General features: G+C 39.7%; 1 protein-coding gene across 7 annotated transcripts in view; it reads left to right on the top strand.

Moving 5' to 3' along the window:
- LOC149780537 (uncharacterized) overlaps positions 1-25635 on the top strand; it is a 93781-nt gene that overhangs the window by 37592 nt on the left and 30554 nt on the right. For all 7 annotated transcript variants that reach the window (XM_089937557.1, XM_089937553.1, XM_089937551.1 and 4 more), the window contains exons 5-8: positions 2243-2438; positions 2826-2920; positions 4926-4991; positions 23746-23808. In XM_089937557.1, coding sequence (XP_089793683.1) covers positions 2243-2438; positions 2826-2920; positions 4926-4991; positions 23746-23808 — 420 coding nt within the window. The remainder of the gene's footprint in view (positions 1-2242; positions 2439-2825; positions 2921-4925; positions 4992-23745; positions 23809-25635) is intronic.

The following is a 25635-nucleotide window of genomic DNA, read 5'->3' as shown; positions in this document are numbered from 1 at the left end:
CAGAATGAACGAAATTATTTCTTCTTTCTATTTTCATTACAATACAATAAACTATGTGATAAACATAATCTCAGATGGGTATGATTTAATAGTAAATTTATGAAACTCGTTGAATAATGTCCAACTTTTGCTAGACATTATTCAACAAGTTACATAAATTTATATTAAATCATTACCCATTTGAGGTCCTCTATATCTACCACGCCTCATTTTATCCATTACATATATTTTAGCGAAACGTCACCCAGGTCCGCATTATTTTCTGCAATAGTCAAATTTCGAGCTCATAATTATATGTTACTGCATTTGTATGGGAAAATATGAAAGAGTTTTTCGGATCGAAATACTGCACGACCTTATTATACATTCATTTTTTTCCCGTTAACTTTGCATTGTCACAATCGTTCAGTATTTTACGATACTGCACTTACGTGAACTTCATATTGCATTCACGTGTACCCAGTAGTGCATTAGGAACTACTTTGTAAACAAATCATGTACACTCACATAGTAGACGCTTTACGTTTTGGTTGATTAAATTTGTTTCTGAATGAACTAAAGCAGACGATTCGTGTACTGTCACATACCAGCTGCTTTGCCACATTCCGCGCTAAATTTTTTGATACAATGTTTCTGATTTAGGCTAGCTATAGCCACCAGACAGGGTCCTTACAAATAACATGCAAGTGACAAGGCATAAACTGTTTTCTTCAGCGACCGCTCCGGTGGCCTGGTGGTTAGAGCGTCCGCCTCTGATGCGGGCGGTCGTGGGTTCGATCTCCGGCTGAGTTATACCAAAGTCTTACAAAAATGGTACTAACAGCTGCCTCGCTGGGCGTTCAGCATTAAGAGGTTAGTGTTAGGACTGGTTGGCCTGGTGTCATGATAATGTGACTGGGTGGGACATGCTACATGTCTGCGGCATGATGCCCCAGTGCTAGACATCACTATAAACTGACACACTGCAGACATTGTAGCTATATGACCGAAAAATTGTTAAAGCTACGTTAAAAATCCGAATCACATCACACCACGTCTTCTTTAGCTGGTTATAAGAATGGCGAAAATACTTATAGTTTTACATCCTGAATTTCCTCAAAATGTACTTTCTTAGTTCTGCAAATCCGAATTACATGAGCCATGTCATGGGTTCTCAAGCTTAATTACATTTCGAAATTGTACTGTAATTACGACTATATTCCAAGTGCAATTACATCCTCCTTACTGTACTCAAAATGAAATGAACATTATATTCCATAGCGACCTTTTGATAATTGCAATTGAAAGACTTCATATTTTCCCACATTATGATTTCAAACATTCAAAAACAGGACAGGAACACACTTGCAGACGTCAACACGCTGCTGAATTCTAATGTACTTCATAAGTATAATAAGTCAAGGTTATTAGTATGGAAATGGTGGAGAGACCGGCACATTTATGCTGTTTGCGGTACTGGAGTTGTAAGTACTTGTTGGTAGTCTTATTTGAAGGCAGTACCGGACTGAGGCCTTCCGGAGCTTTAAGCACCGAAAATATTTTGATTATCCCACCCCCTACAAAATGTAAAACTCTAGTAAACAATAATAAAAGCTAAAAAGGTGGGAAAATACCAGTGTTGCCGTAATTCCAAACCAAACTACTTGTACATGCAGATCGAAAAGGTCATATATAATTCATTCAATTTTATCAGTTAATTAGAATGTTTTTGGTGACCCGGTCAGGCTGGTGCCTTAAGCACGTGTTTAGTGTGCTCAATGGTTAATCCGGCCCTCCTTGAAGGTTACAGTTTGATTGGTTCTTATCAATGTCATATACAATGCAGTCGACTGAAGTCTATTTTGTTTGAAGACTCTCGTGTCTTTTTTCTTTCAGTTAATCCACATTTCATGGCACTGAAATGGTTCATCACGTTTTAACGATTTAGTCTGATCTGTGTCAAAGAATTTTGTTCAACTTTTTTTTTTAAATTTACGTATTTATTTCCTTCTTTATTTCCTTTTTCATGGTTTAATTTTTACCGGCAGATATTCTAGGGACTTGTTTATTTTTTTTCTGTCTTGAGCAAGTGTGCATCGGATCAAAACTAATCTTTGATATGAAAAAGATAAGTATATCCGTGATATTTATTTACTGATTTGAGGTTTTCGGTACTTTATTTAAGGGACACTCTAAATACTATGTTTTTCTTTTTTCAAATTGACACTTTACAATGTCATCAAAAAATTCGTTTTCATTTCAGATTCTTTTCGAGCGTATCTTTTACCAGCCATTTCGCTGAACTATTCTGGAGAGTGCATCCTACAGATCAGAAACAAATGTCTCACTCTGTTTAGCGACGAAACGAAGAGGGAAACCATAGTCAAATGGCCCTTGGAAGTCATTAGAAGATTCAGTAAAGATCATGATAACAAGCTATTTTTCCTTGAAACTGGAAGGTCATTTTAACTCTCTCTCTCTCTCTCTCTCTCTCTCTCTCTCTCACACACACATACACACAGACATACATGCATACAAAAGATTTTTTCAAACATTTTCATACCGTTTCCTCCTGTTTTCTCCTATCATATGTCATAAAGCGTCATACAGGTTCCACGTAATATATTAATTACTTCGCTGCATTCCAAAGAATCATCCCTTCGGAGACACATACAAATTGCAAATAATGAATAATATTTTCAAGTCCAGACACTTCATGAAAGATTTTCATATGTTCAAAGTCAAGTTTGTTTCCGTTTTACTTGGTATCTCTTTATTATATAAGGTTTATAACAAATTATTTTTTGCGAAAGAAATGCTGACGAATCAGTAAATATTATTTTTAGATTGAGCACTACAGGAGAATGCCTATTTAATATAAGAAGTTACTGGTTTGACGAAATGTTCAAGAAAATTGTCCAAGCTCAAGCAGCAAAACTCGGTATCATCTCTCTCCCCCTTTTTCTCTCTGACTCTCTCTGTCTCTCTCTCTCTCTCTCTCTCTCTCACACACACACACATAATCATTGATAGTTATCAGAGATATAGAATATAAATTTATAATTCTAACAGTAATAATAGAAAGTTAAGTTATTGATAGAAGCTGGTTATTTGGTCATTTTAAAGCAGCGTCATTACAGAGTAAATACAAACGTGTAGTATCTGTTATCTCTACCACGTTTGAACAGCAGCATGGATTCCTGAATGTGCTAAATGTCATAATGTCCCGATACATTTGTTGGGATTCATATTTATTATAACCATCGTGAATAGATAATGAATACACTTCTAAAGAAAAATCACTCTTTTCCAATGTCACTGGCAAACTCTTTCGTTCCGTCTCTCCTATTTTGAGTACATCTTTTAAAGGCAAACGAATTCTTCTTTTTTTCTTTCGTACCTTCCATTAATATGCTATCTGAATGGTAATATATAACAAGTTTTATTCACATCCATTGAGAAGTTGTCAAATATGACAATGGTTTTAAATGTTTAAGTCGATAGTTTGTGGCACGAAAGTCGCTATAATATATATGGTTGCGATGTCAGGAAGTCACCTCTGGTCTATCGTCGATTGTTCTCTATATTTGTATTATATTCTTAACTTTTATCCATGATTGTAGGTCGTAGTTTAAGCTAATGAACATTTGTAAACAACCGCTAACCTTTGTCTATGATTGTAGATTGTTATTTACATTACGTGTCGTTTGTAAACATGTTGACATGTCCTTTTGACCTTAGAATGCTCTGGAAGAGAACTTATGACACACATCCTGGTAGTCTTACCGTGTCTTAGATTCTTATGTAAGACTGCGCTAAACAAACATTATTCATTCCAACTACAAGTTCCTTAAGTGCTCATAGACTGGTTTAATGTTGTTTGGGGATTATTGTGTATTCATTCAAAAACATTCTGAATCATATCATTGTCATAGATCAAGACTATTGGTACATGAGCACATTCAAGATTGGAATTCATTCGGAACACTCTTATTTATTGGACTTGTGACATAACTTTGTGAAAGAAGTTTTAGGATTATTTGGGATTTAATTCGCAATACTGTAAGCTCCTTTTAAATTTTTACTTATTCAAGGGAAATAAATTGTTTGCTGAATTTTACAAAACTTGATGGTTTTGCTTCTTTCTTTTACATTGTTTATGACCAAATAATATTTTCATTTATACTGTATACTGGTCTACAACTTCTCTTTTGCCATTAAGTTATTTTGGAACTGTACATTTAATTCAAACAGAACAGATGATTTAAACTATATAGCAATGAATCTAAATTAGGGAGGTGGAAAGGAACCTGTTTATATGGCTTCAGATTTGTGCAGCGAAGTCCGAAAAGCTACCGCTTTTCACTGCAATAAAATTACTACAAATGAGGCGTTACGCTAACTCATAATGTTATCAAGGTTTTCCGAGATACTCTGAGACACTCATTTTCATATGAATTCCAATTACGCCCAAATTAAATACAAAATTTCGAACAACTATTACAACTTCCTATCGCTTTCAACCGACTGTCATCTCGTTGCACAACCGGAATCAACTTAACATCATCACAGGTAGAGACAGATGTAGCTTCACAGGTAGAGACGATGCTTTCACAGGTAGAGACAATTACTGCTTTCAAAGGTATAGAGCATTCAGCTGTGGTAATATCCTAAGCATCATTGAAGTCAATTTAAAAATGAAATCAAGAAATTATTGCTTACAGAGGTGGTGGGCAGTTATTATTCTTTAAATATCGAATTTCTACATAATTTGCATTTAATAGAATCGGTTTGGTACAAGCACTTTGCTTTCGTTTAATTTTTTTTTAAAATTGTGCTATACTTTTCCATCAATATGAATAATTTAGAATGAATGTCTAAGTTTGAAAAGAAATTACGGCCATTAATATGATAAACCTACATTGCGGTATTAATTTTTTTTCCAGAGGCGGAGCCAATTATGTCTTATACAGCAAATGACTTCGATTATGTTAAATCCCCTACAATAAAAGGTCAGTGTAATACTGTATTTTCTAGATATTATAATTGTTCGAAATATATACAAATTTATCTAATGTACGCGGTCCGAGGCATTGATAATGCTAATTCTAAACATTTTACTTCGTAAATGACAGAAATAATCAAAAAGTTGGAACATACCCATCTGTTTCCAGTGCCATTCAAACAACTTCGACTCTCTGCAAATGATTCCGAGGTAATCGTAGTGATACTTCCCAAACTGGTAAGATTTTGTACATGTAACTTTCTTAATAAACGAAGGCTTCATATTTTAAATTTGAATAAAATTTGGATTAACGATCTTAATCCTGTTTTCCTGAACTAAAAAGTTTTTAGGGATAGGGATTTCCACGTTCGCACTCACATCCTTTCAAGTATTTCCTGTCGGTCAGTTGTCATTTTCTTTTTTCCCTAAATAGTTTGGAACTTTAAGTGACCTCACCCCGTAGTTGTGTCACAGTTGGGATAGTGTTAAGTATAACATTTATATGTTATATTTATATGCTGTTGTATTCTCTTTTAATTATTGTCGGCTCGAAGGGTCAAATTCATATTGGTTGACATGTATTTATTAATTGAATTTTACGTGTTAGGGTATGTGCCTCTCTCTCTCTTTCTCTCTCTTTGCATGTTGGTCGTGTTTCTGGTTTTGTTTTGTTTTTTCTTTCTTTTTCTTTTTCCTCTCTTTTTTCACCATTATATTTCTCTTTGATTTTTTTTCTAGACTTTTATTTTCTCTAGGATTGGCCTCTGCTGGCATTCCATTTGGTCTTGGGATTTCGTATTGTCGTTGCTTTCACTTTGTCAGGTTTCGGTTTATATGGTGGTATATGTATTTCGCATTGATTGGTTTTGTACACGTCTTTCTTCTTGTTATTTTTGTAGTCGTTTGTTGCGTTTCCCTTTGTCGCTTTTGATGCTCAGCTCGTTTTTCGTTTCCTGTACTGTTGTATCCTTGTATCCGGCTGTACAATTATATATTTTTACTCCTATAATTTCCTTATAATTTGCGCATATAAATATATAAGATTTTCCACCATGCCATGCGATGCTTACTTCTTTGTGGCTTAGGATAATATACATGGAGCAGCAAACACGAGCACTTTTTGAGCTTGAACAAATGAATAGAAACTGAATTACTCTCTGAAGTTATTTCCCCTTACTTCCTTGACGTCAGCGTCAAATTCATTGTGATAAATTACTGAATCGTGTGTGTGTGTGTGTGTGATTTAGATTTTTAACGTCGCTTTAACAGTTTTTTCAGTCATATCCCTACGATATCTTTAGTGTGGCAGTTTATACTGAATCGGGCTTTCTTTGATCTCATATGGAGTCAAATAATTTACAAAATGTCAAACACTTAATGTAATACGCAATGCTAGATCTACGCACTCCTATTGATTTCCTGCCACTGATATTAAAATCAGCGTTGAAAGTGTGGTGAAGTGACAAAAAGGGGATGGGGTGTGTACTGAACAGTCAAAGCTTCCATTCTGGAGCAAGTCTGATATATAATAAAAAGAAATTTTTCTTTTCTTACGTAAATACTGGATATAAAGCGATATAGTAACAAGGTTGGCCGCTGAAAAATAACATTTCATGACGTATCAACTGTCAATGAAAAACAGAACTTTAATTGGAATGTAGTTCTTTCAACTTTTGAATCAAACAACCAAAAGGTCAATCAGTTCCAATGGCCTTCAAAATCTTGTTTAGTTGCTACTGGTGACGAGACGCCAATACCGTTATTAAGATGTGAAGAAAAGAAACTATGGACATAAGGGCAGGAAAAAAGCCAAAATTTACATTCGATTTTTTTTATATAAAAAGACGAGGGGGGGGGGGGCGGCTTCCAAGTGAACAATTCACTAGTGATGAATTTATCACAATATACGATCGTCTTAATTACGCATGTTTTGCGAGGAACTGCTTCTAACGGATGCAGAGGTCGTTTAACCATTTGGATCCCTAAGACGTATCACAAACAGAGCGCTACGATGTTACGTCACAGTTGATGTCATTTTATTGCAAATCATTTACGTCACGTCGCATGGTTCAAGCTAACTAATTTAGGGGATATCGAAAAATCAACCTACCTAAATGATTAGTTTGCATGAGTATCTAGCAAAGATAATAGGAATAATTATCTACCTATCTACCTACTTAGCTACCTAAGTGCATACAAACGAATACATACATACATACATACATACATACATACATACATACATACATACATACATACATACATCGAAATATTATCATCATCAAGCAACTGTTAAAAGATTAGTGCCTTGCTCCGCCAAATGATTGCAGATTTGCATAATTGCAGGTATTGAGATATTTCGTTTTGTCAATACGGTAGCTGACACAGTATTACTATTGTATTTTTGTCAATTTTCTGTTCTATTTTATGATCTTGTATTATCCTGAATTTGTTTAATCTGATGTAATCTCTTTTGAAGAGGAAATAAAGTCAGTCAGCCAGTCAGGCATACATACATACATACATACATACATACATACATACATACATACATACATACATACAGCAGCAGAGGGGGCGAATCGGACATTTTGTCCAATCGTTATTTGGCTTAATTAATACTTTCTGCAACTCAACGATCTAGTGTCGTCAGCGCCTGGTAAAAAAAAAAACGACGACGTCGTTGGGGGATCGTTCAATCGTCATTTGGTTTAATTAACACCTTCTGCGCGCCGATCCCCAGCGTCGTCAGCGTCCGGTAAGCACATCGACGACCGCGTCGATGTCATCGCCCCCTCTGCTGCTAAGTGGTTATTTACAATGAAAATTATTTACAACTAACCGAATATTTGGTCAAGTCCGATACGATATCGTGTCCGAGGATCATGTAAATTTATCGTTACGAATCCATGTGGGGTCGACTGAGCACGACTAAAAAAGTTTCGAAAAACATTAAAGTCCATGTCACCGCCGCACCATGTCTGCCAAATATTTCGTAGCGTGTGTGTATCAACGCCGTTGAACACAGCAAGAATATTACAGTTGTCTCTAATTACTTTTGGAATCTGAGTGTATCGTTGAGTGACATATATCACGTCAGTGTTTTTATGCCTGCCTCTGGAAAATATCCTAGCTGGGTTTTTTTGATTGTCTAACATAACATCATCGTACACGACTAGATTGTTATCGTCGCCATCAATATCATCAATACCCGGTGCATCATTGATATCTGTAATAAACTCGATGACATTTTTTTTAGCGATCGCTGATGCATTCTCGTTGAAATCTTTCAACACCTCGTAGCATCGTTGATCATCTACGCTAGGAGCAACCAAATACAACTTATCCCACTTCATCCATCTCATTATTAAATTGAGTAACAATTGCGTCTTGCCGGATCCAGATGGTCCGATGATAATCATCCGGATCGAGTTTGGTAACGCTGCAACATGCTTAACTGGTTCTCTTGTTTTAGTCGCCGAAAAATCAATTATATTCATATCTCTATACATAAATTATGGATCTATATTGTGTGAAGTGTAGAGTACGTACTGGCACAAATGATATGACAACCGCTACAACAAGAAATAACAGATCGGCGCTTACTGGTAAGTGTGTACAATGCGGTACAAAGAAATTTAGATTTATTTCTATTAGACCCGGAGATGTTTTAAAAAAAAGCGAGGAGGTGACATCGCAGCCAAATTGGCAAAACTCCCCGGAACACCGTGGGCAAAGTATCCAGGAGAAAAACACCTCCCAGGATATAACTACTGTGGCCCCGGAACACGATTAGATATTAGACTCGATGATCAAAATCAGCCCAAACCCGGTGAGTATCCAATAAACGCTATCGATAAGGCGTGTCATGCTCATGATGTTGCTTACAAAAGTAGCGATCTGCAACAGCGTCATATCGCGGATGTAAAATTAATTCACGCATTAAATGCTATTCCTGATAAATCCGTCAAAGAAAAATTGGCCTCATGGTTGGTAAAATCGGCTATGAAAGGTAAATTAATGATGGGCGTTGGTAATTAATAACAACATGGAATCCATCTATTATTCTCCAAGAGGATACTGGAAGGGGAAGGCCGCAATTGGTAAGCTTGCAAGCGCTGCAAAGGTAACAAAGACCACTGCGGCTAATTGGTTATCCAAACAGGCTATATGGCAAATCTATCTACCACCGCCTAAACAAATCAACTTCTCGCGCTTTGATGTCAGCGTACCTAATGAAGTTCATCAGGCTGATATACTATTTTTGCCGCATGACAACGGTTACAAATACGCGCTAACCGTAGTTGATGTTGCGAGTCGATACAAACAAGCGGAGCCGTTAAAAACAAAGTCGGCAACTGAAGTAGCCGCTGCGTTTGAAAGAATTTATCGAAGAGGCCCTCTGCGCTGGCCAAATCTATTACAAGTTGATCCCGGTAGTGAATTTCGCGGCGCTGTTTTATCAACGCTGAAACATCATAGCGTCGCGATACGACGAGGTCATACTGCGCTACATCGTGATCAGGCAATTGTTGAACGATTCAATCGGACTCTCGCTGAACGGTTATTTGGATATCAATACGCGAAGGAATTCATCCAAGAAAAACGATCTCGTGAATGGGTTAAAAGGTTGCCAGGTGTAATTGCAGCGTTAAATAACGAGATTACCCGAGCAATCAACATGAAGCCCAGCGACGCGATTAAATACGAGTATATACCCGGAAAATCAAAAATAAATAGCGTTTCCAAGCCGATTCTTGGCGATGTCACTGTTAGATATCTATATGAACCAGGAGAGCTTGAAGGCGGTAAAAAAAGAGCTACTGATCCTATTTGGAGTGTTACCACACATAACATATCAACGATAACACGATCAACTGGTAGACCACCGATCTACAGACTGGATTCAACTGCTCCTCAGCGCGGATTTACACGCGAGCAACTACAAGTGATACCTGACGATACTCAATTACCCCCGCGTGGTCTTAACTAGCGCCGTTGCGTCTATTGCACTCAAGACAGGTCAACCTCACATTGTTTTTAACATGACCGAGACTGTTATCGATTCTGTCCACGGTAAATTGGCGAGCGTCTTTATCCGAATAACGCCAGCGCATTACACAATTACAACTCGCGCAGTGATTATTCTGTTGTTGTCGTAACGCAATTATTAATTCGGCATCAATATCAAAACGCCGCTGTTTTTTTTTATCCTGTTGGCGGTAACCCGAGAGTTTTCTATCAATGACGCTTGCATCGATAATGTCGTTGTCGTTGGTGACTCCGTCACTGACTTCGTCAATAACAATTCTTCGAAGCTGATTTATTCTCCGTACTCGGGACACTGCAAGATAGACTAGATTCGACCATTCGATGCGATTATCAACCATCCAAACAATTGTGTCCGTGATGGTTAGTCCCTGCGAGGAATGTATTGTTGTTGCGTATCCTAGCGTCCACGGGGATTTATCAGCATGTAGCGCGTCCTCGACGACGCCGATATCAACGAGCACGATATCATTCAGCACGAGAATTTGTTTTTTTGCCCCCGACGCTGTCGGGGCTGGAATTTCAACTTCAATGTTCTGCCGCCGTGTGTCCGCGGGTCTATAACATAACGGCACTGGACGCGTTGGAAACTTTTCCTTATGCAACGTAAACAACTTCCGCTGAAGTGTGTCTCTGACTATCTTTCTGCTCGCTACAATCAAATCGTTTGGTCTCCATGTTTCCCAGAATTCATTTAACGGCGTTTCCGGAATCACCTCGCGAATTATTTCACATTGAATTTTATCCGGCTGTAATCTGATTAGTTTTTTAACCTCGCGCAGTTGTTCATCAAGTGCTCGGTAATCAGTATCGGTTTCTTCATAATAGTCCACGAACCCGCTCAACCAATCATGTGGACCCTCGCCGACAAATGGTGGTGGTTGGCCATGGTCCCCACACATGATTACCGCTGTATTCGCGCGCAGCAACCACTCAAGAAACATTTGTAAAGTATCTAACGAAACAGTACATATCTCATCCCAGATGATAATGTCGGGAATAAATTTTTCACCCATTCGATCAGGAGTCCACTCACCGCCGCTGTATCGAAAAAAGCTGTGATAAGTAACGGCGTCAACATTTCGTTGTTTTATCTCTCGCGCTAGTCTATGGGTCGGTGTAAGCACGATTATACTTGCCCGCGTTCGAAATAATTCAATTGCCCGAGTCGTCTTTCCTGACCCGCCACAGCCGCTTAAATAAACTGTTTTATGTCTACAAATTTGATCAGAACACGATGGTTCATTAGACCATTCTGACAATTTATCACCGCGTAAGTAGTTGTTCTCAACGGTGACATCTGCTGACGGGGAATAATCGCGTCGTATTTCATTTTTAATTCTCCATGTACCCCAACTCTCGTCCGGACTAGTAAACTCGGCTACGTTTTCCTTATACGCTACGTCAATATAAAATGAATCAACGGCTACTCTAACCGCGGTATCGGGGAATCTATTTATCATCGAGAATAAATTGATAGCGGCATAACCCAGCATAGACGCCCTCAAATGTGGATACGCCGGGCTGTCTCCATCGCTGTAGGTAACAACTGTACCCAACCTCGTTCCATTGGACAAGAAAGCTGTTTTGCAGTTCACGTATCTATTTTTTGCCACTGCGTCCTTGATTACGAAATCATATTCTGCGTCATCTATAATCAGCCGTGAGCAATATCGTTTGTAGTCGTGGTTTTTTCCACCTTGTGTGAACTTACCAATTATTCTTCTACCGAGATCTTTTGCCTCGCGGTTTCGTTGGTTAAATATCCTCCTGGACCATTCGATGATATATTCCTCGTCGGCATCAATGTTTTTTCTGGACTCGTCAATTATGCTATCTAGAAGCTCCGGTTCTGGTAACCAGACTTCAGTCTGCGCCCGGTATGATATAATTGCGTCACTGACAATCAACGAAACTAGCATGCTACAATCAATCATATACCGTAGCAGCGCTATTGGCAACCACTTCTTTTCAGCTATGTGTCTACCGATCCAAATATAGCAACAGCGATGGAGTCCTGCCGCGAATTCAAATGATACTATGCGAGCGAATCCGGTTAAATCAAAATCAGGCAGTGGTCCATTAATAGCAACACGAGTCATTTCATGTCTGGGGTGTCCAAATCGTTTGAAATACTCAGCTGCGGATCCATACCCGAGAAAACTCGCTGGATAACAGGCAACCATATCAACCGAGACCATAGCGTCGCGGCTGTATTCAGTGTTCCATAGTCCACCGTGATAGTATTCCAAACAACTGGATTGTACATCCGGCAGAAATTCCTTGCGCGTTGGTCTCCACGCATTTTTCCTTGCTGCAACATGAGCTACAACCGATGGAATCGTGAAACAATTTGTTAGCAGTTGTTCATCATGCTCCTCAAATTCCATGGCGGTTTTTTCATCCTGTTGTGAAATGCTTCAGTGCGATATAATTCGCCGTTTGGTCTTACAAACTGATCAAAGGTATCCGCATCGTTTTCAGCGCTGCGAAGTAACCACACTGATACAGGGTCGTTTTTACACAAGTAGGCAATAGCATCAAATAGTTTCCTCTCCGCGAGAAAACCATCCCGGGAGAATTCTTCGGGTATATACTTTACTGTTCTATCCCGTGGAAATATTGTGATCGCGGGCGTCCATGCGTGTTCGTTATGATCAATAATTTTGATTGGGGCTCCCTTCGATTTATACTTCGATTCGTATAATACTTCACCGGTTATCGTTGTAACGGTTATTGGAAATCTCAACGACGTTTCTAATCTCGCTATGTCGCTGATGGTTGCTCCACGCTCTTTTACGGTTAGTTCCCACTGGTTGATTTTGCTACGTCGTAAATCAGTCAATTTGTTTCCTCGACATGCATTTGTAAAATGCTCTATTATTCGTTCTGCTACACAATTTATCCCAGTTGACTGTTTCATCGGTTTCAGTTTTCCGATATCAGGTTTCTTATTTAACGGGTATATTCCATAAACAACTGCTGTTTCAGGATACGCTCGTTCATAGTATGGTCTGTCAATTCCGGTTAACAACCCCGGCTTGGAGTCGCGGCTGACAGTGACTGTTTTCTTGTCGCTGAGAACTGGTTCAAACTTATCACGTATGATCCAATCGCCTGATTCCACCCGGACAATGAATTTTACTCTGAAGAAATACCTTTTACCGTCAAGTTGTGATATTATCGTTGCTGCGCGGTTGTCGTTCATGGTAGCATCAACAACACCATCAATTCGAAATGTTGACCAACTATGAGATGCACCATCACGTTTGAATTCATTGATACAATCGCGTATTTTACTCAACAGGGTTTTATCGTTTATTAACGCTTTTGGTGTGTCCTTGAGGACTCTATCGAGATTGAACTTAATATTTTTCCAGGGCTTAATTACTGCTAATCTCTCAAACTCATCCATATAATTAAAACAAGTATTTAAATAAAAGAATATAGTATAATGAATAAATGCAAATGGTTGATGATTGGGTCGATAACCCCGTGCAATAAATCATGTAGAGGTGAATTCTGCGGGTATCATTTACAAAGCGTTCGTAATGGTTCTCTTGGTCCCCTCCCGTGCTTGGTTTGCCGCGTTGGTGTAAGAGGAAAATCGCAGTTATGTATTAATTGTGGCGGAAAGCGATACAGAGAGTTAAAGCGTTATTACGACAAACGAATTAAAAACGCCGTCATTGACCCCACCGCCGACTCCGTCAAAGACAAAATCATCAAAACTCCTCAAGACTACATTGAAAGGTTTATAATTAAACCAAATAATGAATTAGACAAGTAGTATTATTATACAAATGGACCAAGAGTTCAGACCTCACCCTGTGTTTGTTAATTACGAGGCATCTCGCGACGGCGTTGTTAGAAATTGTAGACTGAAGAAGCCGATTGGTACCGTAAATAATCACGGATACTTGCGATTTAATGCTGGGAAAAAAATCTGTCTTATTCACAGGATGGTGTATGAAGCGTTTAACGGACTGATCAACGACGGTTTCGTTATTGATCACATTGATGGATGTCCTCAAAATAACAGACTGTGTAATCTAAGAGCTGTTACACCGAGTCAAAATTCCAAATTTGGAAAAACAGGAGGGATGAGAAAGGCAAAACCCGTAAAGTCATTTGATACAATAACGCACGAAGAAAAAATATTTCGCTCTATGAATGCGGCTGGTAAATACTTCGATATTTGTAGTAAATCAGTTCGAGATGTTGCGGAGAATATAACTAAAACAGCGATCTCAAAAAAGACGGGTCACAGAATTCGATTTTCATATATAACATCAAAGGGAGATAACTCGTTTTGTGATAGCGTCGCATGACAAGAGTTACGTCCCTTGAAGTCCAATTAATGTTGCGATTAATTAATCATTTTACGATGAAAACTAATGAAATACACGCTGTTATCTAACAGCTGTATTCTTTTTTTTAATGTTTTATTTGAGTATTTGGTTTCATTTAAATGCCGTGAAACACCATTAATAAGTATTTAAGGATTTAACGATTCAAGGGAATTCAAATTAACACACACCTTGTGACTGACGCCGCTGTATTAGTCACTTTATATATAAGATGACTCGTTATAAGCCTGGGGCTTTAGAAAGCCAATTCAACTAATCAAAACTAACCCACGCTCTTGACCCGGGCGTGTGGTTGTCTTTTGTTCACAATCATGCAACCGGGTTAATTTAATTGGGTTGCTTTTGATTGGTTGAATTGGCCGTAGAGTTCCGCCCCGCCGTTTTATGTTTGTGCTGTCTTGTGCCGTCCCCCATCATCCATCAATCATTTCATTGTAAATATATTCATCCTTAATTAAGTACATGTAGTGATGTCCCCCCAAGCATATCTTCTGGGCGGTCTACGATGACGTTTGTCACCCTAGGCCTCCCTCCCGGAGATGTATGTTTTGGGGTTCCAAGATGTGAATGTCCTTAATTAAGTATATGTGTATGCCTGTAATCTGCCACAACACTCGAGTGGAGATTTACGGCATTGTACTGTCCATACAAAAAACGGGGTCAAAAATGACCCCCAATAATTTTATTAAACTTAAATTTTATTAAAATTTTTGATATTAGAAATAAGATGTTTATAAGAATGTGGATTCCCAAGACATCAATAATATATTAACTGAGATTTCAAAATTAAAAAATCAAGGAATTGAATTATCTGATGGTCTCGACAGTGAAAAAATATTATCCGATTATGAGATTATTAACGAACAGTCGAAACGGGGGCGTTTTACCCTGGCCCGCGAGTACTTTTTTATAAAACGATTACAACATACGATTAATGAGAACCTGTACCACAATGACGCAAATGCATTCATTGGACTATTCACTGCCGTTGAAATAATACGAAAAAAACTCGGACGTGTTTATGAACGACGCCGGGAGATTTCTAGTAAGATCAAAAATATTAGAAGGATTATAGACGAAAACTCCGTGGAGCCCCCGATGGTACACTCGGCGGAAAATTAGAAAATTGCGGATCAATTTACAATAATGGTAGGTGAATCACTTACTACTCGGCTAGCCAGAGAGCGGCTAGCAGCGCTTAAAAAGTTTATACCGTTACGAGACAGAGTGAGAGAGAAACTTCAAACGCGACAACAAATGCAAACTGATTTTGCTGTTGGAAGTGAACAGTTATTTGCCCCGGTAACTAAAACGACTAAGGATGTTACAGCGGCAACTGTACCCGTTCTTGGTGCGCTTGAAAAGATAGCGGCAGAGACAAAACAAACAAAAAGGTCCTTAGAAACACTCCCTGCAAAAATAGCGGCTGCTACAACACGGAGGCCACCACCACTCGCTATAACCGAACCACAAGAACCCTATGTTACAATGGTCGACGAAGAAGAACTAGGTGCTACTGCGAAAGAACCAGAAGAAGAAATACCCGAAGAAACACCCGAAGAAACACCGGAAGAAAAAAAGAAAGAGGGGAATATACCCCGTAATGTTCTTAAAAAGTCCGCAATAGATCAAATTAGAGACATCGACGACGATGAAGAATTAGTTAATTTTGTTGCTACAACATCAACTAAAAGCATTCGAGATGAGTATATCAATGAAGGTTACAAGAAAAAAATAACCTCGACGGAGAACTGGGCAAGAATAGTGTATTTAGCGAGTAAACATAAAGATGCATTACCACATCGTGGTGATCCCGATTACGATAAATTCCTCGAGAAAGTTAAGAGTAGAACACCAAAAAAAGGAAAAGGATACCCTGTTGGTAAAGAATCCTACGGCGTTACCTGCCCTAATAGTGTTCTCAGTGATATATCACGGCTGGAAGTACTAATCGGAGGAAAACGAGCCGGAAATAACTCTACGGAAATAATCAATGAGGCCGCTGATATTTGCAAGCGGTTATTTACAGGCGGTATTATGGACATTAATGCATATCGAACGCTCATAGACGAACTCGTGGATGATTAATTGGAAAACTGGTGTTTTTAATAAGGATGATCATACACTACAACCATGATAAACCAGTACTCGTCTACGTGGTAAACTCGCGATTGCCTGTTTACCGCGCGTACTATGGAGATGGTCTCGGTAGCACCATTGCGGGGTTATTTACAAGAATGGCTCCAAAAGTAGCGCCGTTAGCCAAACAATTAGGAATGAAGGCTATTGATGTTATTCGTGATAAGGGTATTAGTGCCATTGGAGATGTTGCCGGAAAGGCGCTTTCAGCCGCGCGGGACAAACTAATGTCATTGGTGAAATCTAAGAGATTCTCAAAAAGAAAACAGAAACCACCGGTAATGCCATCAACGACAGTGATGCCTGCAAATGTCAGTAAAGTAATAAATAACGCCGTGGAAGAAAAATTAGAGTCGTTGGCGACTTCACCATCCGCCGATGCGGCAACCAACGCGCTCATGAACGCGATAGCGGGAAGTGGTCTACGACGAAAAAATCGCAATTGAAAACATCAACATGATAAATAATAGAATGTTTGCGCGTACCGCTGATCCCGCGTTTGATATGGATGCCCCAGTGCGCAGGGATGATTCTGTCCGTGATTATCAATATTATTCTTATTATGCAGCGCAACCCGACCTACGATCGCGAATTGAACTTCAAGTCCAAGACACCAGTAAATACTTTCTGCCGTGTGAAGCGTTTATCGAAATTGAGGGAGAACTCGTGACAAATGCCGCCGATAATGCACCATACGCAGATGACCATCGTGTTCGAGTTGGCTTCGTCAACAACGGTATCATGGCGTTATTTGAGAGCGCCAGATATCTTATTGACGGGCGAGAAATTGAATCAATAGAACGCGAGGTTGATGTTGCAACGACGATAATTGGGTTGGCGAGATACTCGGATGATTATACAAGATTGGCGGGCCCATCTATGATGTTTGCGAAGGACACCGATAATAACGCTGATCATCTTCAGTACATCAACGTGCTGGTGGAAAGAGATACCGCAACTGACCCACAAGCTGAAGCAGCCAATCCAGACCGCAGAGCAAGACCAGACGCTAATTTCAATATCATAAAAAGTACTAGCGATAATTTTAATCTAGGGTTTGCAACACGAGTAGGAATGTTGCAAGGACCACGCCGAAAGTTTTCATGCGCGATTCCACTCCATCACATATTTGGATTCTGCAGAAATGTCAGAAAAGTTGTCTATGGGGCTAAGCATACAATCGCGCTGACGCGAAGGGGCGATGATAACAATGCAATATGGCGTGCTGCTGGCGTCGCTGCCGGTAAAGTCATTTTAACTAAAATGGCATTGTGGATGCCGGTGTTGACTCCATCAGTTACCACGGAAGCACGATTGTTAGCATTTATGGAACAGGGAGGGAAATCGCTGTTGAGTTGGCTAGCGGTAACAACTGATGCTAAAGAGGATAACGTCGCCGATACGTTTACATGGCACCTAGCATCAAAACAGGGTGTTTCAGCCCCGCGTCATATATTCATAGCGCTACAGAATAGGGAACGATTGGGTAGTCAAGAACGCAGCCATATGATATTTGATCAATTAGGAGTCAGGGATGTTTCGCTGAGAATAAACGGACAACAGGAACCATCCGAGGATATACAGCTTAATTACGGCGACAACCATATCGCACGTGTGTACCATCGATTGCTGTCGTATATGGGTCGTGATCAAAACGTCGACACTGGTTTGCAAATATCACAACTTGATTTTAAAAACCTGTATCCGATTTATTATTTTTCGCTGGAACATCTTGATTTAACGAGACAATCCGTCGTTGATATACACTTCCGAGCTCATATAGCCCCGGGTAATGTTAATTATAGAGCGGTTGCTGTCATTCTCAGCGATAAATCAATGCTGTTGGAAGGCGTTGGTGGACGAATGAGAATCATTGATGCACCAGTGGAAAACATGTAATTGAAAACACAAACGCGTTTACAATAAAATGTCGTATAGTGTCGTCAGTGTAGAGTTGACTGATGGTCAAGTCAAGAAATTACGATCAAAGTCGGCTAAACAATGTGGAACCACAATAACGCTGAAGCCGTCGCAGATGGCGGGCGGTAATCATAAGATATCGTTGACGGCGCGTCAAATAAAACATTTCAATGATGCGATGAAGAATAAAAAGGGAGTTCAAATAGATTTTTCAGCCGCAGCGATTAAAAACATGGAAAAGACCGGTGGGATATTTCCGCTGTTAGCTGCGATTCCAGCGTTGATTGCCGCGGCCGCACCAGCAGTGGCTAAGGCGGCTGCGTTGGGGGCCGTTGGTACCGCGGCGGGAATGGCATTAAAGAAGGCAACCGGGAAAGGCTACAAAAAAAAACGACCCGTGGCCGGAAAGGGTCTAAGACTACCGGGGACCCCGTATTCATGGTATTCGGGAAAGGGTCTAAGACTACCGGGAACCGTTTATTGACTCGGGAGTCAATGACTCCTGAGTCTATGATTCCAATGTCTAATTTTGATTTAATAGATGCCGCAAACGCGTTAGCGATAAAAAACTTCAGAGGTGTTTTTATGAGGGATCAATTACCGGCGGCCCCAAGGAATACTGAAACAGGCATAATTAACCTCGATGGGTCCTCCGGAGCGGGAACTCATTGGGTTGCATACGCGATTGATCCGCGTGCGATCGTCTATTTTGATTCATACGGGTTAGCCCCGCCGAAAGAGTTCATGCGGTATATCCGGGCGTGTTCAGCCCGGGTTTTTTATTCCACGCTGCCAACACAGCGATTAAGTGACCCACCGATATGTGGCCGCGAGGTATTGAACGTGCTCGCGGAGATTTCATCATCGCGGAAACCACCTCATGTGGTTGTAAACGAATACACTAGTGGGGTCGTAGAAGCTCAACGGATTTTAGAGAATAACATTTACAATAACGATGATTGATATTTGGGGACGACCGGTTTCGGCGCTGAAAAAACCCACGGAAACGGCCGCCACCGATGACATAAAAAAACTAATCGAGGATGAAATCGCTGATACGTTGAATTTAACAAGTGTTGACCCAGGTGAAATAGTTGTGTTTCAAGACCGCCAGGGTAAATTGAAATCCAGTAATGTGTCGCTGAATGACGTTTTAATACGACAGCGTGATGCCGCCGAGGGCACTATCGCGTTGTATACCGGCGACGGACGACTCAAACCGGGTGAACATCTATCGACGATAACATTAATCCGAGACGGTTTTACAAGGTTGGATAAATCGGTGACTGAACTTGACGCGCAGGTGAAAAAATCTATCACCGAGGTGGAAAAGTCTGTCACCGGTATGCAACTCACTACCGCTAGTTTTTTTGGGACCCCGACGGTAACCGAACCAAATCTTGCAACAATAAAAAATACTATTTTGGAGTTTACAACGCTGTCGGGCCAATTTCACACGTTACGAAAAAATGTTAATAGGATCGATGGCAACGTTGATAAATTCTTTGGTAAAAAAAATGTCAAACCGGATGAGATTACAACAACTATAAATGATATCACTGCGTATGGACAGGAAATAAGAACAATCAAAACTGATGTTGCAGAAAACAAAAAGGATGTTGCAGCGAATACATATGAAATAGGAACGATCAAAACTTATATTGCAGCAAACAAAAAAGATGTAGACGCGAATACATATGAAATAGGAACGATCAAAACTTATATTGCAGCAAACAAAAAAGATGTAGACGCGAATACATATGAAATAAATACACTCAAAACTTATATAGGCGCGGATACAGGGGAAATAGGAACACTCATTACTAATGTTGAAGCGATTAAAGACAAACTACCTAGAATGACAGAACAACTCGAAAAAATAAAAATCCATCATGAGAAAACCATCAGCACGGTATACACAATTCAGCATGGATTTTTAGATTGGACTCCTACGAATAATACAGTAGATATCACCGCAACTGTTTGAGGTATTTATCGATTGACATTGATTTCAAATGCGAAGTTCAATATATCATCGCCGAATTCAACCGGGTTTAACAATACAATATCAACAATCATTAACAAGAATGCAACCGAACGGTTTATAATTTATGCCGTTGATAGTAATATATTTAGGACAAACATTACATGGTATGTGGAATTTGTAGCGAATCTAAGTAATTAAAAACACTAGCTCTTTTAAAATAAAAATGACCACCAAGGAAATTGAATCAGAGGTATCACCAACGTCACATCAATATCGATTCGATACCGCAAAAGAATTCTCCGCGAACTTGAAAACGCTTTCCGAACAATACCGCGCAAAAATAAAAAAATACCGTCGTAAAATAACCGCCATCGACGCGGTCGTGTACTCGGTGTCGGGTATAGTGGCCGGTACCGGCGTCGTTTTATCCACGGTGACCACGATAGCCCCGATCGCTGTTCCAATCGCCGTCTCCGCGATGACAACAATTGCTGGAGTTGCCAACGCAATCACTAAAAAGATATCATCGTGTTTTCAGAAAAAACTCAACGAGTATACAGTAAAACATCAAATAGTATCCGACGCGTACTCGAAATTATCCGGGTTGATCTCGTTGTCAATTGATAATTTGTTCGTATCCGATGTTGAATTCTCCACGATGGTCCAGTTGTATAGCTCCGCGATGTCAAAAATCGAGGATTTTCAACTGGAAGCCGGAACCACCTGGTTGTTGAAATTAGACACTAAAGACAACGAATAATAATAATGTCGCTGAACCCCGAAGGGTCTCAATTACTTCAGCGGATCGCGGAGAACACCACTCCGGTACAAACAAATATGATATCGATAACGTCAACGAAGCCAGAATTCAGTGTAAACTTCCCATCGCCGGTTCCAGTGAAGGAAATAGCGCTGGCAAAATTGCGAGTATATCACAGTTGGCCTAATATCCGAGCGGACGCATTTAACGGACAACAACCTAATAACTCGCTGGTTTTTGCATGGACAAATAAACCCGATGGGACCCCAGACTGGGAGGAGGTTACAATACCAACTGGGTCATACCAAATAGAACAAATCAATAAAGAATTTCAACGCAGGATAAAATCGATCACAGGAAAGGAATCAAAAATCGCTATTACGGTTCATGAACCGACGTTATCGTCGACGATTGAAATAAGCACACCGGGGTATATGGTTGATATTTATAACAGTTCAATAAGAACCATACTAGGATGGCCCAAGAATCCACCTCATGAAATCCCCGCGGACTTGCACACAAATGCGCAATCGTATCATGAAATTAATCCCAGTTATCGAGATGATTTGTCTATTATAAAAAACACGTTATTACCCAGTAGGTTTATATTTCAAAACAGGAATACCATGCAATGGTATTTTCCGTATAAGGAAACTCCTGAATCATCCGCCGTGGTCACAGTTAGTTTAAATGATATTAATAGGTATTTTGCCGAGATTAATCGTAATTACCAATTGCAACTAGAACAACTACGGAAAACAAAAGCACGAAAACACGTTGAGGTGTTAAATCAACTCATATCAGACATGGAATATATCAATGAACGAATCGTCGGGATAATATTCGCTAACAGCGATGATAATAAACAAAAATTCCTAACCGAGTATAATATCACAGAAGCCGATTTACCCTATTTCAAGTTTCCAGGATACAACGCGCCAGAACTAAGAAAGTCTCTTAATGATTTTCTCGGTCCATCAACTTATTTCCTCAAACACGATAACGGAGATGGTGGTAGGCATATTGCCCCGTACAACGTAAATATCGCATCGGTGATAGCAATCAATCTAGTGTGCGATGTTATCGAAGGGAGTTACCAGGTAGATACCAAGCAATCAAATCAAGCTCAACATGGGTGTATCCTTTATTCATTTTCACCAACAGCCCCTCCCGGATTCTTAATCATTGAGAATCCGATTAATCCGGTCTATATGCGATGCCATGATCGGTTTTTAACGAGAATTAATTTTAGACTTACCGATCAGTCAAATAACCTAATTGATCTACAAGAGGAGGAGTTAGTGATCACTCTGTTTGTAAGATCATTGTAAGCAGCAGAGGGGGCGATGACATCGACGCGGTCGTCGATGTGCTTACCGGACGCTGACGACGCTGGGGATCGGCGCGCAGAAGGTGTTAATTAAACCAAATGACGATTGAACGATCCCCCAACGACGTCGTCGTTTTTTTTTTACCAGGCGCTGACGACACTAGATCGTTGAGTTGCAGAAAGTATTAATTAAGCCAAATAACGATTGGACAAAATGTCCGATTCGCCCCCTCTGCTGCTCATACATACATACATACATACAGACAGACAGACAGACAGACAGACAGACACACACATACACACATACATACACACATACATACATACATACATACATACATACATACATACATACATACATGAATATATACATACATTTATATGTACCTACCTACACACACACACACACACACACACACACACACACACACACACACACATACATACATACATACATACATACATACATACATACATACATACATACATACATACATGCTTTCGCTGTAATTGCTTTTCTTATACTGTTCATCCAAAGAGAGAGAGAGAGAGAGAGAGAGAGAGAGAGAGACTCAGATTGTATATTGTTTATTTCTACCACTCCACCCCCCCAAAATAAAAAATAATTAACGCCGGAAATCATTATCATTTTCAGCGTTAATCTAGCTGTTAGGGTCTATAGTCACGATAATTGTTATCAAATCTTGTTTATTTCTTCTTTTGTTTTTCTACTGTTGTTGTGCAAATGCAAGTAGTTAACACAAATTACTTAATTTGCTGTCATTATGAAATTTTCTTTACAAAGCTGGTCTTTAACTAGGTTCCTTTTTGTTACGGTGATGTACTCTACTTATTGGACTTCAATGGTTATTTTTGCGACTTTCGTTACTAGACACATACATTTTTAGCCAAAGGACATACAAAATGCAAAAATGCTTTGAAAACAAAACAAACTAAAGTTCTTTACATTATGTTTTATTCCAGACAGATATACGTGTTGACGCTTTGATAAGTAATAAGTTAGCCGAGGACACATTAAAGAAAGGGAACATGAATTCCTGATGACAAAATGAAACGAAATATTCTGCGCGAAACGTTTCGAGACGAAATTTCTCTGGTTCGAAATGTAATACTCTCTCTCTCTCTCTCTCTCTCGTACGCATTGAACAACCATTTTATTTCAGCATATCAATTTTTTTTTTATAGCTTGCGATCCAAAAGATGACAGTGATGAAGACGACTATCTTCATCCCATTCCAGGGTTTTCAGGTTAGTTCTACATATAACTTAAGTCAAGCCATCTACAGATTTTCCGTCATACCGAATATACCGTTACTAGTATCAATGATAATAAATGCTACAACTACTACTACTACTACTGCTGCTACTACCACCACTACCACCTCCAATTCTACTACTACTACTACAACTACTACTACTATTTTCTGAGGCTGCGGACTGACGGGATGTTCTGCCGCCACTGTAGTAGGTGTGTTATGGTTGGGGTGGGGTGCTACCAGAATTCTATTAAAATTATTAAAGAAGTCCTAGCCAGGCTCGATTTTGGTTGGAAATTAAGTTAGTGAAAGATAGATGTAAAGCTCTGAAACCCCAGTCAGCAATACCGACAGTTAAATGATTGAATATATAAAAAAGTGAAATTCAACGTATAACAATTTAATGACAATTCAATAGTCAAATGATTAAAATTTCCCAAGTACTCTCCTTTTGCTCGACCCTGTGATAGCCTCATACATCATTTGATTAGTAGTAGTGTGTGATAACTTTCCAACTGTCCTTGTAATCTGCTCATCTGTGTATTCTTCTCTCCTATTCCTTCAATTCTTTCTCCTCTTCCTCCAGACTTTCTCCAAATTCCTTCTTCTCCTCGACTTCTTTATACTCCTCTTTCTTTCCACTTTCTCCTCCTCGACTCCTCCCACCAACTAGACTTGTCGACTCTGACTGCTCTGCTAGTCTTACTTCCGTCTCCCCTCTTAGAGACTCGGGACTTAACTGAACCTGAAGTTATGTCCCCCAAATAGCTTCCTTTACGAAGCTTTGCCTTTCCTTTAAATTGCCTCTCTAAGTTTTACCGGCCAAATTAAAAGTGGCTCTCTCTGAGTAACCTTTATTGCTCAGCAATCTATGAAGGCGAAACTAAATTTTCGCTTGCTAGTTAAAAGGTATAATTCGGATCGAAATTGTTATCACACCCTTCGTGTCAGTTCCGACTGAATGTCGCTTTAACCCGATCCAGTCAACTTAGCGGACAATGGCCTTCTCGCTGTCTGTCCACTGGGGACGAATTCAAAACACGCCCTGTTCCTTCGCGGGTTCCTCTGATCTTAGGAGAAAGCTGTAACACATAGGAGGGAAGTCGCTTGATCTAACGTTTGTGCAGATCCAAGATGTCGGGTCTTATGTCACGGTAACCTTGCGTAGGAGATTAACTACAGCCTGCGGCAACGTTATGACATCAAAACATGGCTTGTAAGAAAACCTTAGTTTATTCACGACTAACGAACTGGGGCTGACCAAATTTACACAGGCAATCATTAATATAATAACATCAACATGTTTATGCACACATATAGCATTTCTGTGGGGAATCCATTAATCATGCGCTGTGGAAGGGGCTTAACCGGGCAGCTCGGGCTATATTCAGCTCGGCGCAAGACGAGTAGACTCAGGTTTGTAATAATTTGGACCAGACCCCGATTCAACTCTGTTCCTTACGCTTTGATAAAGGGCAAGTTAACTCAGTTGTTCAAGAGAATATAACCGATTTTTGAAAGACAACGTAGGCTGAGAAAAGGGAGGCTAATATTACGAGACATTTTGATTCTGTTATTCATCCTCGCTATACTGTCATTCAACACGTTTTGGGCAACACGAAAGGAAGGCAAGCGCTAAAAAGGCAACTCAAGTAAACTTTCAGTCAAGACAAAGGCATTTATGTCCATCTGCTGTTGTAGCCAAAGGATATCCACCAATTAATAAAATGTAAACCCATTTTTGCTGACAAATAAATAAAAGTTTCCTACTTTTCTTTAACAACTGGTACGGATTGTCCTTTAGTAAAGCGTACAGAGC

The sequence above is a fragment of the Sinohyriopsis cumingii genome, chromosome 16, assembly GCF_028554795.1.
Source record: "Sinohyriopsis cumingii isolate HCF-2022 chromosome 16, ASM2855479v2, whole genome shotgun sequence".
Taxonomy (NCBI): Eukaryota; Metazoa; Mollusca; class Bivalvia; order Unionida; family Unionidae; genus Sinohyriopsis; species Sinohyriopsis cumingii.
The sequence above is the reverse complement of the archived record's forward strand: the minus strand, read 5'-3'. Positions and strand labels throughout refer to the sequence as shown.